The sequence below is a fragment of the Salvelinus alpinus genome, chromosome 9 (genome assembly GCF_045679555.1).
Source record: "Salvelinus alpinus chromosome 9, SLU_Salpinus.1, whole genome shotgun sequence".
Taxonomy (NCBI): Eukaryota; Metazoa; Chordata; class Actinopteri; order Salmoniformes; family Salmonidae; genus Salvelinus; species Salvelinus alpinus.
In genome coordinates this window covers 41,850,828-41,868,989 of record NC_092094.1, presented here as the reverse complement: position 1 = coordinate 41,868,989, position 18,162 = coordinate 41,850,828, and the positions used below count along the sequence as shown (strand labels likewise).

Below are 18,162 nucleotides of genomic sequence, written 5' to 3'. Positions count from 1 at the left end.
TGCCACCAGTTTCATGCCAGAACATTTACAACAAAGACATATTGACATAGTAAATAAATAAAAGTGTGTAAAATATATATATAAAGGATATTGGTGTTCACTAAGTTTATATTTAAGATAATGTTTTACAGCTTTGTCAATCTATTTTGTTATCATATTATTTGATTAAATCATGTTTTTTACATGATATGGCCACTCAGAGGCCCAGAGATAATTACAGATGCCTGTGATAATCTGAAGTACCCAAAAAAGGCCACTAGATGTCATCTGATAAAATTCCAAACAAAATTTGAAAGTTACCAAAATGCTAGTAGTTTACTTATAAACTTAGAAAGTTTCCAGTAATATACCCTCCCTTTGCAACCCTATTGCAAATACATAGTAACATTATCATTGTGTGATAGCAGGCACAGCACCATTGCACAAAGATCCTTTTTCTTTCTTTGAACATAAATCATACTTACACATGTCTATTAGTCAAATCAATGCATCAAATCACTTTTTTTTTTCAATCTTGATAAGTAACATGATTAGTAGGTGTCATGTTATTAATATAATAAGACTATTTGATTATTTGTTTTAATGATATTTATAGTAGATTTGCATATCAGATCAGGGTGCAGTCTGCAGTAATCAAAAGTAGGCCTACAACTTAAAGCTACTTTTGAGAAAGCTACTCTCACTCCCCTTCAATAGGCCTACTCCCAAGGTCATAGTTATAAATGTGTCCTCAATCAATTTTTCTGGGTAAAAAGGGTCAAATTCAAGAATTCTATCCCTAGTAACAGTAGGTAGTCGTCAGCTCTGTCTCACCCCTTTCCTTGCAATACTCCCCAGATCAATCAACCTTACCTGGTAAAATAAATGTAAAATGAATAATCGCAAGACATTTTGCCCCGGGGGATGTATTCGGTCTTCAGCGAGGGCCGGAGTGCCGCACTGAAAATGTGTTATTATGTCCTCGCTGTCAAAATTTGAGTAAAATAATAGTAGCAAAATAATAGTTCTCTATCCATAAATATTATTTTTTTCGATGCTCCCTGACTGTCATAGGTCATTATTAGCGAGCTGGACACAAGTCAAAAAACTGTACGAATGTAGGTCCATTTTCATTTCCACACAGTTGCGTTTTGGTTTTAGTCATTTTAAAGTATATTGAGTTCGTCCCCCCCACACATAAAAAAAAATATAGAAATAAAAAAATACCCGAAGGCTACACTCCTGGCTTAGAGGATATGGTAGTCATAGAACTGTCGACTGGCTCCACAAAACATCTCAATCTGCAGGATGAGTGGCAGTCAGAGGTTATCAGAGAGCGCCACCTGCGGCTCAAGAACAGAAGCTGCACTATCAACTTTGGTCCCATTTTCAAATACACATACACATGTATGTGGACACCTCCTCAAATTAGTGGATTCGGCTACTTCAGCCACACCCGTTGCTGACAGGTGTATCAAACCGAGCACACAGCCATGCAATCTCCATAGACAAACATTGGCAGTAGAATGGCCTTACTGAAGAGATCAATGACTTTCAACGTGGCACTGTCATAGGATGCCACCTTTCCAACAGGTCAGTCCGTCAAATTCCTGCCCTTCTAGAGCTGCCCCGGTAAACTGTAAGTACTGTTATTGTAAAATGAAAACATCTAGGAGCAACAACGTCTCAGCCGCGAAGTGGTAGGCCACACAAGCTCACAGAACGGGACAGCCAAGAGCTGAAGCGCGTAGAGCGTAAAAATCATCTGTCCTCGGTTGCAACACTCACTACCGAGTTCCAAACTGCCTCTGGAAGCAAGGTCAACACGGTAACTGTCTTGAGCTTCATGAAATGGGTTTGGGTTCCATGGTCGAGCAGCCACACACAAGCCTAATATCACCATGCGCAATACCAAGCTTTGACTGGAGTGGTGTAAATCTCGCTGCCATTAAACTCTGGAGCAGAGGAAACACGTTCTCTGGAGTGATGAATCACGCTTCACCATCTGGCAGTCCGACAGACAAATCTGGATTTGGTGGATTCCAGGAGATTGTCACCTGCCCCAATGCATAGTGCCAACTGTAAAGTTTGGTGGAGGACCAACTCCATATGAATGCACAGGATTTTGGAATGAGATGTGTTGACGAGCAGCTGTCCACATACTTTTGGTCATGTAGTGTACCTTTCAGTGCTACTATCAATAGAACCCCCATGAAATGTGTGCACAGTGCAATTTGTAAGACACGCATATACAAGAAGTCCTGAATGTTTATGACATTATCTGTAGCACAGAATAAAGCAGTAGACTAATAACATGGTAACAGTATGGTCATAGTTAGTCATCATGAAAATATTGTTCCATGAAGACACCCCTTCATTTCAGTCATGAAGCAGATGCTCTTATCCAGAGTAACTTATATACATTTTCATACTGGTCCCCCATGGGAATCAAACCCACAACCCTAGCATTACAAGCGACATGCTCTACCAACTGAGTCACACGGGACCCTTGTTTCAGGGTAATACACCACACCAGATCTGGGTTTAAATACTATTTAAGGTATTTTGAAATTACTTTCACACTTATTTCAAAGTTTGGATATTTTTTCTTTGACAATACACCTAGTTGAATATTTGAAAACGTATTTTGGAAACACACTTGAAAATAATTGGCATGTACTCAAAACACAGCGGGTTTTCTTCTTCTTAAAATACAAATATTTAAATATTCCAGTCCCATGCTGTCATGGATCCCTCGGGAACTTTCATTACACACACCTGGCCCCAATTCCCAGTGATTAGTAATTGTATAAGTGTGCCCTTGGTTTATCATTGTCCTGTCGATTATTGTTACAATGTCCGTTGGTGCGTGTGAGTACCTGTGCTGTGTGTTTTGGCTTTCGTGCCATTGTGGATTGCGCAGATGATTACAGGTCTCGTCCCGTGTGTTAATCATTGTGCGCTTGTGTTATTTATTCAAGGTACTCCTCGGTCTTTTGTTTTGGGTTTCAACCCTGTGTTTTGTATAGTGTTTGTTTGGTCTTCGTCCCCATGACTTTACACTGCACGCCGTAATTTGGGTATAATTTAAAAAATATATTATGCATTCCTGCTCCTGTCTCCCGAATCATTCATACCGACGTGACACATGCATTTAAACCCAGGTCTGTCTTGAACTCACTGAAATCAGATTTCCCAGTGGCTGGCCCACCACCACAGAATGCACTGAGCTAGGCTGATAGCTCAGTCCCAGTTTCCAGTTGTTTTGAGCACGGCAGAAATCATGCTGGATTGACACCATGGCCAATGTTTATCCTTTTAAGCTTGGAAAAGAGACCTAGACTTGGGACCACACAAAATCTGAATAGCAGGCTAGTGATTGCTTTGCAATGCTTGCTGTTAGCCAATGAGTCATTCCAACCCAGTCATTGTTGAATTTGTGATTTCCAACTTGTGTAATGTTTATGTCCAATGGCCGATGAGCACTGATACATTTTATCTATAATTTCTCTTCATTATTTCTCTTCATATGACAAGGATTAAAAAGGATTAGCCAGTAGATTTTGTCGACTTCATTCATGATAATGACTGTTGCTTGCTAGCTAAGATTTTGAAAGTATGATGTTGACATGATCAGTCCAATCAAAGCTGCTGTAGATTTAATGTGATTTGACATAATTTTATCTGTGGCCAATGACCTTGAGCCTTCTTGGATGGGCACTTCTAATGTAACTCTATGGCAGCTAGCTCTACCCTTAGATTTGGCGGTGACGTAGTGTCCCCATGAGTGACAGAACACTGAGCCAATCACGCAACTAGAGAACATTACCAACCCCTACGTATTAATGCCGAAATAACATGCAAAACATGCATATATTTTTTTTTGCTAGAAAGGTGGGGCTCTGCAAGAACAATTGTAAACTGCACAGGAAGAAGGGTTTGAGATTGCGGACTGGAAAAAGGGATCCTTGTTATCCGTTTTATTTCTGTCTTTTCTGACAGCATAGACCTTATTGCCACTAATACCATTCAGGTTGTGGTATTGGTCCTCTACTATTAAACCTGCTCTATCCAGCTCATTCACTCCCCCTGCTGGATTTAATGGAATGGACTGCTGTAAGAAAATGGCAGAAGATGTGGGGGTCTCTGAGCAAATTCATACTTCAGGGAGAATGGTGGAGTATTTGAATATAGTCCACGTCCAGAAATAAACCCTACATCCTACCTCCTAGGGCCTCTAATACGTTTTTGCCATATTGTTTATATCTATCCAGTTCCAGCACCTAAGGTGTGCAAGGGCTGGTAGGGTTGTTCTGTATGCAACCTGTAGCTTAAATCTCACACAACATATAAACATATGTTTACATTGCCAAAGCAAGTGAAATAAATAAACAAAAGTGAAATAAACAATAAAAATATACAGTTAACATTACACTTACAAAATTCCAAAAGAATAAAGACATTTCAAATGTCATATGATGTCTATAGAAAGTGTTGTAATGATGTGAAAATAGTTACAAAAGGGAAAATAAATATAGTTTATTTCCAATGGTGTTTGTTCTTCACTGGTTGCCCTTTTCTTGTAGCAACAGGTCACACAGCTTGCTGCTTTGATTGCACACTGTGGTATTTCACCCAGTAGATATGGGAGTTTATCAAAATTGGATTTGTTTTCAAATTCTTTGTGGGTTTGTGTAATCTGAGGGAAATATGTGTCTCCGCTGGCTGCCCCACCACCACAGAAAGCACTGAGCTATGCTGGCCCACCACCACAGAATGCACTGAGCTAGGCTGATCGCTCAGTGCTTTCTGTGGTGGTGGGGCAGCCAACGGCAAATACAGAGCCTCTCTCTCTCTCTCGCTCGCTCTCTCTGTGTGTGACGTCAAATATCAGCTGACTGTTTTGTTTCGCTATAGACTCCGCAGCAATCAGCAAAGAAGGAATAGCACAACATCAAAGGACTCAAATAACTTCTTATTATTACAAAAAACTGGGCTTTGATCGCCCCAAAATTTATATCACCTACATTTAAATATATTTTCAATTCATACAGGGATATTTTGCCTCGTTTACAAAACGGTTTGACCTGCGTGAAATATGCCTTCAGAGAAGACGTTCAAACAAAGGAGGACATTTGGTATGTAGCCTATTAGTAAAGCAAGTTTTAACATTGAAGTTGTCTAATTGTGTATATTATTTCGATTTTATCAAATGTAGTGGCTTCTTATTTCAGTATCAGCCTTTATTTGGAGAACAGATGGTTTTCCAATTTCCCCTAGTAGGCCTAGTGTCTGAATAGTTAATCAGCTCAACTTCGATCAGAAGCCAAAGGCAATAAACAGTCTAAGTACAAATGGGAGATACTTTATTTGATCTATTATAAAATATAGGCCTCCACTTGGCTTTTCACAGCGACAAATTCGTGATAATTAAAGGTGGTAGCTGTATTTGTATAGGCTAATGGATCTGGCTCATGTTATGCAACCCGAACAGACGGATTGCAAATATGGTGTTGTTGTGTTTAGTTTGTATGCTGTAGCATATAATGTATGTCTCTGTAAAATGTAAGCGTGTGGCAGCGAAACGTTAAATATATTGTCGTGTGCTCAGCTTGTTTGTGACCGAGATGTTAAAAAACAACAAGTAGCCGATATTACTCTTCTCGAAAAGCAGGAAAGTGCGCTGCATGATTGGGGGATGGGACGTATTGCGTAGGTGAAAGGAAGGCCTAGGGGAAAGGGACAAAAACAAATGTCTGTAACCTCTGTGACTTTATCATGTAGGCCTAGACCTAGATAACGACAATTCATATTTGGACTGTTAACTTCGCTTTCCGCAAATAGGCTTTTATATCCGATAAATTTGTTCGTCTGAGATGAGGCCCCTTGTTTACTTCGCGACAGTTAGCTCTTTGGCGATAAAAGCCATGTAACCAAAATATCGGTTAGTTACCATTTCCTGGGTGAGTCTGCATTGGCTCCGAAGCTTTCCTAGCTCTTTGAATTTGAAGTTGGCCAATTTGTCGTCACAGTAAAGTATCTGATGTCATGGCAAATTTCTTCAAAACAATTCAGACCAAACGTCAGTCTTCAACCTTTCCCAAAAAATTGCGCAATATCACCACGTGAGAATGAGAGCGCTGACTGAACACGTGCAGTGTCCCAAACTCAAAGAACATAAACATCTTACCAGTTACAATGTTGCTGTAACATGCTACTAGTTTACACTGCAGTAGTTACAACAGGGGATGTAGTTATTGCATTGGTTATTATATTATTGTAGTTATACATAAGTTAAATCTAAAACGTTAACTTACCATTACATAGTGTGTAGATTTGACCAGCTATATCAAAGTATGTGGCTATGAAGTCATGAGTAGGCTTGATCTATGCGCTGAGGCTACAGACGTGAAATGTGTCCACTTTCCTAATAACTTTTTTTAACAGGGTTTGTGAAAATAGAGATGGCGTTAACAAGCTTTTCATTTCCCTTCTGTTATATTTCTTTCCAAGTGTTGAGCAACATATTGGTCCACTGACTGTAGCCCAGAGGTAGCCAGAGCTTCCTTGTTTTTCTAACTGCTCTGGCTTTCAACCTGTTAAACTGATTTACATAAGAGAAAAGTGAGCTATCAGTCCTGTAGGCACCTGTTTCTCTAGTGTATTTCTGTATAGAAAGGCCACAATAAGAACATTTTACTGGAGTAGTTGGGATCAGGCAGTTCATCCTTCCAGGCATTTGTGTTATTGTTGTTTCTTCTGTCAGTCTGTCAGAACTAACCCAGACCAGGGTTTGAGTGGTAACAAAGGGGCCCAAGGCCTTATCTGGTGCCATGGAAACAGTAGTTTTGGACTTGTTACAAATGGTCATGGAGGTGCAAAGTTCAGGTGGGCTGGATTAGTGCCGATAATGTTCACTTGCTGTTTCGTTTAGGGTCTGAGTTTATTCAGCACCTGGTGGTTTGCTGCACAGATTGTATTGTGTAAACATAGGAGGTTTAAGATAACAGGCTACCATATATTTTCCAATTGATTTGTCATCTCACCTGTTCTTCCTTGTGTCCACAGAGCAGAGAGTAGATGATGTGAGACTGATTCGAGAGCAGCACCCCAACAAGATCCCAGTTAGTATTACATCTATTGCCACAACAATCCTAATGTATACATGAACAGAAAATATTCCTCAATACAGACCCACCCACCCTTGCTTCCCTCAACACACCGAGGGTATCCTCCCTAGCGGTTATGCTCATGCGGAATAGGTAGAAGGGTGTGGAACCTTCTCTGTGTTAGCCATGTATCAGGACCCAAGCAGACCACATAGCAGATTGAATATCGCTCTAACCTTCCATCTGCTGCCTCTCTCCCCTACTCCACCCAGATGTACACACACACACACACACACACACACACACACACACACACACACACACACACACACACACACACACACACACACACACACACACACACACACTGAGAGCCTAACAGAGCCTCAGTTACACTACATGACCGCTTCCTGAGCCTTTCCTTTGTCTCTCCAGGGTCACAAAGTGCTGAGTAATGCCCCTCCCCGTGACTAACACTAGCTGTGTCTTGGTACTATCCCCTCCCCCTGTGACTAACACTAGCTGTGTCTTGGTATTATCCCCTCCCCCTGTGACTAACACTAGCTGTGTCTTGGTATTATCCCCTCCCCCTGTGACTAACACTAGCTGTGTCTTGGTATTATCCCCTCCCCCTGTGACTAACACTAGCTGTGTCTTGGTATTATCCCCTCCCCCTGTGACTAACACTAGCTGTGTCTTGGTATTATCCCCTCCCCCTGTGACTAACACTAGCTGTGTCTTGGTATTATCCCCTCCCCCTGTGACTAACACTAGCTGTGTCTTGGTATTATCCCCTCCCCCTGTGACTAACACTAGCTGTGTCTTTGTGATGTGACTCCTCCAAGCAGGGTGTAGCTTGGGTCCAGGGAGCTCTATAATAAGACGTTTCCTCTGCTCCCTTTCAGGTCATCATCGAGAGATACAAGGGAGAGAAGCAGCTGCCCATCCTGGATAAAACCAAGTTCCTGGTTCCTGACCATGTCAATATGAGTGAGCTGATCAAAATCATCAGGTACAGGATGTTCCATCATCCTCTCTTCTCTGTATTTACTGACATCACTTTATCAGTCATTTAATCACCAAAGCAAATTCACTTAGTTGATCTTACAAATCATTTAAAATACATGTGAGGATCTGATACACAGATACAATATCTACTCTCTTGTCTATGTGAGGATAAGATGTGCTAAACTCGCTGTCTGTATGTTTGCCCCCACTAGGAGGCGCCTCCAGCTGAACTCCAACCAGGCCTTCTTCCTGCTGGTGAACGGCCACAGCATGGTCTCCGTGTCGGCAGCCATCGCTGAGGTGTACGATCGCGAGAAGGACGATGATGGCTTCCTCTACATGGTGTACGCCTCGCAGGAGACCTTCGGAACCGTGACCCCCCAGTAACAGCCTGCCACCACCACACCATAGCTCGGACAATGATACCACCTCCTCCCTCCCTGATCCTTTGTTCCTAAATACAGACCGATCCCCCTTGCCTTCCCTCGAACACTTGCTTACAACCTTAGCCAAGACAATAGGAACCAGACAGACCTCTTCTCCCATGCCCTTAAGGGCCCCTTATAGATATTAAAAGCCATGTCCTGCACCTTCTCATACTGCCCACTACCCATTACTCAAAACCTCTCCCCCGTCATCCATTACTCAAAACCTCTCCCCGTACATCCATTACTCGAAACCTCTTCCCGTTCATCCAGCCATGTGTTTAGGAAAAGAGATTCAATAGTTATCTTTGGGATGTTTGGTGTATAGAATGGATTAGTATAGCAGAGATGATTGCCAGTTCAGGTTGAGTTCGACTCAAACAATTTACAGCTTAAATCCCTGCTTGAGTCCATCATGGTTGAGTTCAGTTATAAAGAGATCTCCATATTTTATTTTCCATTTGTTATGTTTGCTAAACTTGAATGAGCTCAGTATTTTGGATGAAGCTTCAATCACAACAGCTGTTGAGGAATTTTCTAACCGTTTAGTTAAAGCGTTGAATCCAGTTTGACAGACATGGGACATACTACTTCCACAAGAACATGTTTCATCGTGTTAAAAGTCTCCTATAATTGGTGGCTCACGCCAATAGTCTCAACCTCTGTGACAAAATGAGTGGTTCTTTTTCCTCTTTAGTCTTTCCTTTAGCAACTTGGTTGAATATTCTAGGCCAACTATAGGCTTCATTGTATTAATACAAGTTTTTAAGGCTAACATGTTAATGTGCGTTCAGTTTAGCAGCCCCCCCCCGTGTTGCTCTGTTGAGCTACTTGATAAGGGTTGTGGGTTCAGAAATTATTTTACTTGGCTCCTTTAAAAAAAAAAAAAAAAATGAGGGTCCTTTTAAAAAATATATTTATTTTTTTCTTCCCGCGCTTTGTTGTAAACATCTCCACGTAGAAGAGATGTTAGGGACTCCTGGTTAAAAAGGAAAAAAATGCTACCGAAAACCTGCTATGATGATTGTAATAAGAAATTTGCCTCCATGTACAGCATGATGATCGAATTGCACGCGTGTGAAAGGGTCACTGATGTGGGATAATGCTGATGTCAGAAGTAGGGTGTGGGGTTGGTGGCTGTTTTGGACTGGGCGGGCATCACGGCCGGGTCTGACCACCAACCAACTGTCCATCCGTCCCCCTCCTAGACCTGCCCTAGGGTTCTGAACAGTACTCATCCCAGGGTGGCATCACGCTTTTGGAATATTCAATTTGTTTAATAGAGTGTTATTTATGCCTTTTATAATGTATGCTGACTGTTGTGCTTTTCCTTCTCGCTGTCCTCTCAACTGTTGGAACTGTTAGATGCCTTTTTATCTTAGAATTTTTGGCAGATAATCTTCTGTTTTTATTTAATGTGATGTTACTTCCTTGTACAAATGTCCATATGCTATACGTGTGTGTAATGAATACGAATGATTCTATGATCAGTTTGATTGAGGGTTTAATAACAGAGGAATGATGCCGTTTTATCAGCCCAACGTTCCTCTGCATGCTCTGCTGTTTGCCGCTCTCATTCTTCATATTCACAGCAATATTACACAGCCTTTTATTGTATTTGTTGGTATTTTATGAATAAAACAGACTATGTAAAGGTATTCCCCATCTAGAACTCCTATCCTGACGTTTGAATTAGATAAAATACTGATCAGTGAGAAACATACAAATGTTGCCATGAAAGGATGGAAACCGAAAACATTTTAATGTCTTTTACAATGTTTTTGATGCAGTATATAAAACAAACATTTCTTAAAGACACTACACCATACAATACAAAAATTGTACATAAAAATGAACAAGTGATATGCCCTTCAAGCTCAAATCTGCTTCAAAATAATACCAAATGTTTTAAAACTCCTTTTAAATGCACAAAATGTTGACTTGAGATCAAGCAACATGCATAGCTATTGACTAAGAAGATAGCTATGTTACATTCAAATAATACCAGCTAATTAGATTTGTATTTTGGACAGGGGGATGTCATGTATGTTTGACAACAACCTCATTGGAACCAAGTAAGGTGAACCAGTTCCAGAATCAAAAATATGGTGTCATTTTATTATGGCCATACATTTTCTTTAGTAAATGATTGTACCATGCAGGGTTGCTAAGGAACCCAGGATAAACAGCTTAGTGCACAAACATGATTTCCAACATGATTTCCAGTGGTCAATCATATCACTCTTTTTCATTTGAATGATATAATGAAAACGGTTGGTTTACACAATGTTTGCAGCATGAACCAGGGTGTATTCATTAGGCACAATGTAAAAACAAATGCACCACCAGAGAAATAATCATGTCTATTCTGTGACCGTGGTCCATGCTAGTTCTGTATGTGGCGTACTGTTACAGTAATGTTCTCACTGTAAGCTCTATTACTCCCATGAGAACTAGACAGTACAGATGTGGTAAAAAGGTTTGACCACAAAGCTTTGACACTTTTTATACAAAATACAACATTCCCTAGCATGCAATACTCTACAGATAGTCAGATACAATCCTTGATTGTGCCCTACAATTCCTTGATCTTCGGTCCTCAGACCAGATCACACCCAGCAGAATAGAACTACTGTAAATCTGTTTCCTGTTTCAACCAAAGGATCCTGATTTAGTCAAAGTCTTAAAGAGCAACGGCCCCTAAAAAACAACTTCTCATTTAGAAACAGCCTATGTGGCATCAAAATGAGTCAGAAACATTTATTATACTGTCAAAATTGACTACGAAGTGTAAATAGGATCATTTTGGTCATAAAGTCAGTCTTGTCTAAAACAGAGTTTTGTAAGTGTTGTGGTCGTGACTGCATCACAATGTAAATGAAGGTTGGGTTTGTTTCAATCCTGCCCATGTGCCCACAGCTGACAGCACACAAGTAATCATAAATTCAGAGTGGAGCTGCACGCAACACAATCGTAATGCCTGTGGTAAATTTGGGTTGACTTTGGATATCCCTATGGGGCTAGTTATGGACCATCTGTATATTACACAATATACAAGGGACAATATGTAAAAATTCCAATAGCTCCACATTTCAATTACTTAAAACATCAAACCAACTATAAATTGTAGAAATTCATATGCAAATATTGAAAGCATTTAATGAAAACGAAAAGTTCTGCAACATGAAAATATTGTCTAATTTATATTGTGTCATTTATTGAAGGTCCCTAACTAGCCCAGAAGATAGGCTATCTAAAGTCAAATCAACTTTGCAGAGGTCCCGGACAAGCTGGCTGAAGCAAATTGGCTAAATAATTTGGCTAACTCGTCCCACCTGCGAACACACACAAAAGACACCCACATCAAACCACACCCCAAAACCAACTCAGTTTGAATTCAGTCATGGCCCGAGCATTTCTTAATGAGTCAAATCTAAAATGACGCCAAAATAGGAAGTGCAGTTGCCCTTTAATGACCAATTTGAAGCAATCGGTGCAAGTGTTTATTGGTACATAAACATCATTTTCAATGAAATGTCCCTTATGACTGAATTGTGTCCTCCAGACCTGGCTAGGAACATTCCAGTGCAACATAAAAAAACTATAATAACTTCTCCATCCTTGAGGACTACGGTCCTCATGTCACACTCACATCCAATGGACTGGGACCAGCCGGTCTCATAAAAGTGCTTTCACATGCCACACCATTATGGCAACTCAAGGACACATTCACTGACATTCAATATCAAATCTTTTTCAAAAAGGATCCTCTTACATAGCACAACCTCATCACATCAAATCCAACTATTATAAAATCAAACATACATAACCTTATACATACAACTAAAACCTACACACATTTCGACAATCATTATAATATTAGACTGCTCCAACTTCTAAACGATTAAACAACACAAATGTCAATGGCACATCTTAAAATCTAAACTAAGAATGCTCGCACCATTTCTTTCACCATTAATACCTGCACTGTATAGGGCAAAGTACCCACAGCGAATGATGTGTAGAATAAAGCACTCGTTTCTCTTCCTCTGTGTTTCTCACAGACCTGCTCTGTCCCAGAGGAGAAGGATTTGGTAGTCAGTCAGTCAATGTGCATTATTTGGCAGTCATATTATACTGTACGTCTTTACATTCACACATCAGCATCCTCTCAGATACACCCAACTCATCTCCAGAGCGACTTAAAAGGACATCTTTGCATACCGCATGAGTTGTTATGAAAGGTATAGGTCTGTGGAGTTTGACCGATTGACTGAGTGAGGCTGAGGTGTGTACCAAGTAGTGTGAGGCGTATTGCATCATATTTTCAACTGTGGGTTTTGTACAGCTAAATTATTTCCCATTCGAAAATACTGTATACCCTCGGCCTCAGGGTTTAGACCTGACCATCTCTTTTATTTGGTATGATCAAAATCATATGTTACAGATGGACTGGGGTTAATAGCTCCTTCCAAACCGACTCCATGCTTTGACTTTCATCAGTCGAGTTAAGTGGCCTCAGGCCACCATTCATTCACCAATCATCAAAGTGTGTTCAAAGAGTCAAAGAGTTACCTAAATGAAAGGGACTCCTCCACCAGGAGGAGCATAAGGTGCTGATGTGCACAGGGGTCACAGGTCACAGGAGTTCCTTGTTCTTAGTCCCCAGAGTCCTGGCTGTCTGATTTGGGAGCATACTTCAGCCGGAACGTGCCTGCAAAACAAAATACCAATGGTGCTAAATATATCAAGTTCCCCAAGAGGTTTCTGTAGATATTAAACATATGTATATGTAATCATGGAATTACAATATCTATTTTAGTAGCTGTAAGGTTTCTACTTTATACCTTGCTGAGCAGCGTCCATGGGTGGCTGCTTGCATTCCTGTGCACGATGGCCGGTGACCCCACAGTTGTAGCAGGACAAGCTCCCTGGCTTCCTATGCCCTCCGTTCCCCACCCCCCCATGAGGCTTGTGCACGTTGGCACCGGCCCCCAGGAAGCCCTGCATGGGGGGCAGGACAAGCCCCTGCTGCCCCTGGGTGTCGTGGCTGTGAGACACGCTGCTGTTGTAGAGGGGCGGTGCCACCAAGGGGTAGGGGAAGGGGGTGGCAGTGCTGCTCCCAGCCAGCAGGGGACTGAGGTGAAGCAGGGGCCCCAGGGGGAACACTGACGTCCCTGAGAAGGGGTGCTGGAAGTACCCTGCGTAGCTGGCCGGGAGGGCCCCGTAGGAGCCACAGTTCCCACTGCAGCCACAAGAGCTGCAGACGCAGACAGAGGAGTTAGGGGTGGAGCCAGAAGTGACAGCGTAGATGCTGGTCTCCGTGGAGGTGGGACTGGAGCTGGGTTGGACAGCGGTGCTACTGTTCACACAGTAGGTGTTGCCTGGCACCGCTGCCATGGGAACACTGCTCGCAGTTCCCATGTGAACGCCACCCACAGACGGAAAAGCTAACTTGGAGGCAGGAGATGAGGAGGAAGAGGAGGAGGAGGCAGAAGAGGAGGGGTATGGGTAGTGTCCAGTATGCCGTAGAGAGGGGGACACCAGCAGGTGTAGAGGGGGATGTGAGGCGTGGTGAAGGGTGTTGGAGGTTGTGGTGAGGGCGGAGCTGGTGTCCACCATCAAGACTGGAGGGGGGCGCAGCACAGTGACCCCAGAGGGCCCCCGGGGCCCAGCAGAGTCCTGGCGAAGGGGAGGGGACCCCATACTGTCCACACTCAGGGCAGGGAACACTCTCTCCAGTCGCACCCCAACAGCCACACCTGAACCAAGGGGCTTGGCCCGCTCATCAGGGCAGAAGGGAGGTAGCCGGGGCTTACAGGGGGAACCCAGGATGCGTCCTGGTGACTGTAGGCTTCGGGAGGGAGGAGGGAGGCTCATGTGGGAGGGGCAGGGAGTAGGGTCATTCTGCACGGGCAGAACCTGAGCAGTGGGCCGACTAGGCCCTGTTGTAACGGTGGGGTTTAGGAGAACGTAAGTCCTGTCCTTCTCTCCTAGTTCTAGTCCTGACTCCATCCCTGGATAGGGACAGGATGACACAGAACAAAATGTTATCAGTGATATACCAACTTATTGAAGGCCATTTCAGTTAGCATGATAACTGCTGAGGGAGATAGACTCACGTCTGTGTGGCTCCTTGGCCCTGTTGAAGACCCCTTCCCGGGACAAAGACAGAGAGTGAGGGGTCATGGGGCTGGAGGGGGCGCTGGAATACCCTGAAGAGGAGCTGCTGTCCCGGGTGAGAGGGTGCACGCCCGTCTCTACCTCCACACACAGCTCTAAACAAAGAAACTGTGATCAATGAAGCTGAAGGTGTACAGTTGAAGTTTACATACACCTTAGCCAAATACATTTAAACTCAGTTTTTCACAATTCCTGACATTTAATCCTAGTAAAAATTCCCTGTCTTAGGTCAGTTAGGATCACCACTTCATTTTAAGAATGTGAAATGTCAGAATAATAGTAGAGAGAATGATTTCAGCTTTTATTTCTTTCATCACATTTCCGGTGGGTCAGAAGTTTACATACACTAAATTAGTATTTGGTACCATTGCCTTTAAATTGTTTTAACTTGAGTCAAATGTTTTGGGTAGCCTTCCACAAGCTTCCCACAATAAGTTGGGTGAAATTTGGCCCATTCATCCTGACAGAGCTGGTTTAACTGAGTCAGGTTTGTAGGCCTCCTTGCTCGCACATGCTTTTTCAGTTCTGCCCACAAATTTTCTATAGGATTGAGGTCAGGCCGCTCCAATACCTTGACTTTGTTGTCCTTAAGCCATTTTGCCACAACTTTGGAAGTATGCTTGGGGTCATTGTCCATTTGGAAGACCCATTTGCGACCAAGCTTTAACTTCCTGACTGATGTCTTGAGATGTTGCTTCAATATATCCACATAATTATCATTCCTCATGATGCCATCTATTTTGTGAAGTGCACCAGTCCCTCCTGCAGCAAAGCACCTCCACAACATGATGCTGCCACCCCCGTGCTTCACCGTTGGGATGGCGTTCTTCGGCTTGCCTCCCCCTTTTTCCTCCAAACATAACGATGGTCATTATGGCCAAACAGTCCTATTTTTTTTCATCAGACCAGAGGACATTTCTCCAAAAAGTATCATCTTTGTCCCCATGTGCAGTTGCAAACCATAGTCTGGCTTTTTTATGACGGTTTTGGAGCAGTGGCTTCTTCCTTGCTGAGCGGCCTTTCAGGTTATGTCGATATAGGACTCGTTTTACTGTGGATATAGATACTTTTGTACCTGTTTCCTCCAGCATCTTCACAAGATCCTTTGCTGTTCTTCTGGGATTGATTTGCACTTTTCACACCAAAGTACGTTCATCTCTAGGAGACAGATCGCATCTCCTTCCTGAGCGGTATGACAAAGTTAAGGTATTGGAGTGGCCATCACAAAGCCCTGACCTCAATCCCATAGAAAATTTGTGGGAAGAACTGAAAAAGTGTGTGCAAGCAAGGAGGCCTACAAACCTGACTCAGTTACACCAGCTCTGTCAGGAGGAATGGGCCAAAATTCACCCAACTTATTGTGGGAAACTTGTAGAAGGCTACCCGAAACGTTTGACCCAAGTTAAACAATTTAAAGGCAATGCTACCAGATACTAATTGAGTGTATGTAAACTTCTGATCCACTACGAATGTGATGAAAGAAATAAAAGCTGAAATAAATCATTCTCTCTACTATTATTCTGACATTTCACATTCTTAAAATAAAGTGGTGATCCTAACTGACCTAAGACAGACAATTTTTTTACTAGGATTAAATGTCAGGAATTGTGAAAAACTGAGTTTAAAATGTATTTGGCAAAGGTGTATGAAAACTTCCGACTTCAACTGTAGGGTCATGCTGAGAAGGTGTACGTCAGAGGAGGCTGGTGGGAAGAGCTATAGAAGGACGGATCATTGTAATGGCTGGAATGGAATAAATGGAACAGAACAGTATCAAACACATCAAACATATGGAAACCACACATTTGACTCCGTTCTGTTTATCCCATTTCAGCCATTAAAATGGGACCATCCTCCTATAGCTCCCCCCACCATCCTCCTCTGGTGCACATGTTGAGGGATTGCCTATGTTAATAAATGTGTAGTCTACATGCCAACAGAGTACCGATCATGTCTTTGTGTAACCTTTATTCCAAATGTCAAGTTTACTTGTATTGAAATTATAACCTGTCAGATGAGTTGCATACTGTACCTGTGTTGCTACTTGAGTAGACGTGTGCCACTGGGCCTATGTGGCTGGATGGAGTAACCCTAGCGATGCCACTGCAGGACACAGGGAACTGGGACAACATATACCTCTTCTCCATCTTCTCCCTACTGATAGGAACACAGTCAGTCATCACAGAAACATCTTTGCCATCTCTACATAGGGGACAGCCACAGTATGATCTGGAGACAGTAGCACTATTGAAACCCTAGAGGGTGCTCTAGTCTAGCCGTCAAGATTACAAAAGCACAGCATCAACACCCTCTGTTTCACCAACACACCAGCAACAAGTTGTGTGAGAAATAGTTATTTGAGATGAACACCAGTGCCATGAATGGTACAGAGAATTGCTAGACATTTTTTTGAACAACTTTTGAGTCAGTACTCTTACAAATACAGTACACGGAGGTGGACATATGACACATACACAATTTTGACAACTCACCATATTATATAGCTAGGGAAAATCGTGTTAATTTAGCTGCATTGCCAGGTGGAGAAAAAAAACAGGCTTGACAGTGTAATGAGTGATCCCGAATAAGCTCCCATTAAGCTCACTGATAGACAGATCTATGGAAAAGCACCTGAGGAACTTTCCACTTCCTGTCACCAACACACATGGTCGTACCTGGCTAAACCTGGCTAATGGAAACATGCTGATATTAGCTGTGGAAACACGCTGAGTGATAGTGTTCTCTCTCAGTACCACTCCTACGCTACAACAGGTGACTGGGTTTTCCATCCGGTTTATTCTTTCCATCTTCCCTTTAGGTACAACTTATCTGGACTAACCAATCTACCCCACCGGAATGCTAGTTAACCATTGACAACCAAATTACGATTAATCTTTATACCATGACATCCCTTACAAAAAAAGATTGCAGTTAGAATGCAGTACAACTGCAGTATGCTGCGTCCAAAATAACACAGTTTCTTTTAATATGGTAATTTTGCAGTGTAACTGCAGTTACAGTGCAGCATAACTACAGTTACAGTGCAGTATAACTGCAGTTCAACTGCAGTTCACTGTAGTTATTCTGCAATTATTGAGTCCAAAATACCACAGTCGACTGCAGTTACTGCACTTTTACATCAGTTTAAAAACTGCAATATTTTTTTGTAAGGGATTGTTGAATACAAATTTCTGGCTTGAAGGGCATTCTAGAGCATTATTTTCTTATAACGCACGGTATATTTGCAATTCAATGGCCATAGTTAATTTTTACATGTTTTGTTTGAGCTGCTTTGAAAGCCTTAGTATAAAAGGGATTATCAACTTGTGGCTCTCAGGGAAATAATGCAACTCCATGGAAGGTTAGTTCCACTCCGCTATCGCGTGTCGTTCATTATATTCCATAGAACACATAACCTCGTCTTGATTGTCCCTTACATAAACACCATTGACAAATCT

General features: G+C 42.2%; 2 protein-coding genes across 2 annotated transcripts in view; one reads left to right on the top strand and one right to left on the bottom strand.

Moving 5' to 3' along the window:
• Nucleotides 1-4,831: 4,831 nt before the first annotated feature.
• map1lc3b (microtubule-associated protein 1 light chain 3 beta) lies at nt 4,832-10,179 on the top strand. Its single transcript, XM_071326243.1, has 4 exons — nt 4,832-5,117; nt 7,048-7,103; nt 7,994-8,100; nt 8,309-10,179. Exons 1-4 carry the CDS (start codon nt 5,078-5,080, stop codon nt 8,481-8,483), a joined length of 378 nt encoding a protein of 125 aa, XP_071182344.1. The 5' UTR covers nt 4,832-5,077; the 3' UTR covers nt 8,484-10,179.
• zcchc14 (zinc finger, CCHC domain containing 14) overlaps nt 9,767-18,162 on the bottom strand; it is a 45,655-nt gene continuing 37,259 nt past the window's right edge. Inside the window, exons 10-13 of the mRNA XM_071326242.1 lie at nt 16,737-16,861; nt 14,644-14,799; nt 13,369-14,538; nt 9,767-13,235 (exon numbers count right to left, since the gene is read on the bottom strand). Coding sequence (XP_071182343.1) covers nt 13,180-13,235; nt 13,369-14,538; nt 14,644-14,799; nt 16,737-16,861 — 1,507 coding nt within the window. The 3' untranslated portion in view covers nt 9,767-13,179. The remainder of the gene's footprint in view (nt 13,236-13,368; nt 14,539-14,643; nt 14,800-16,736; nt 16,862-18,162) is intronic.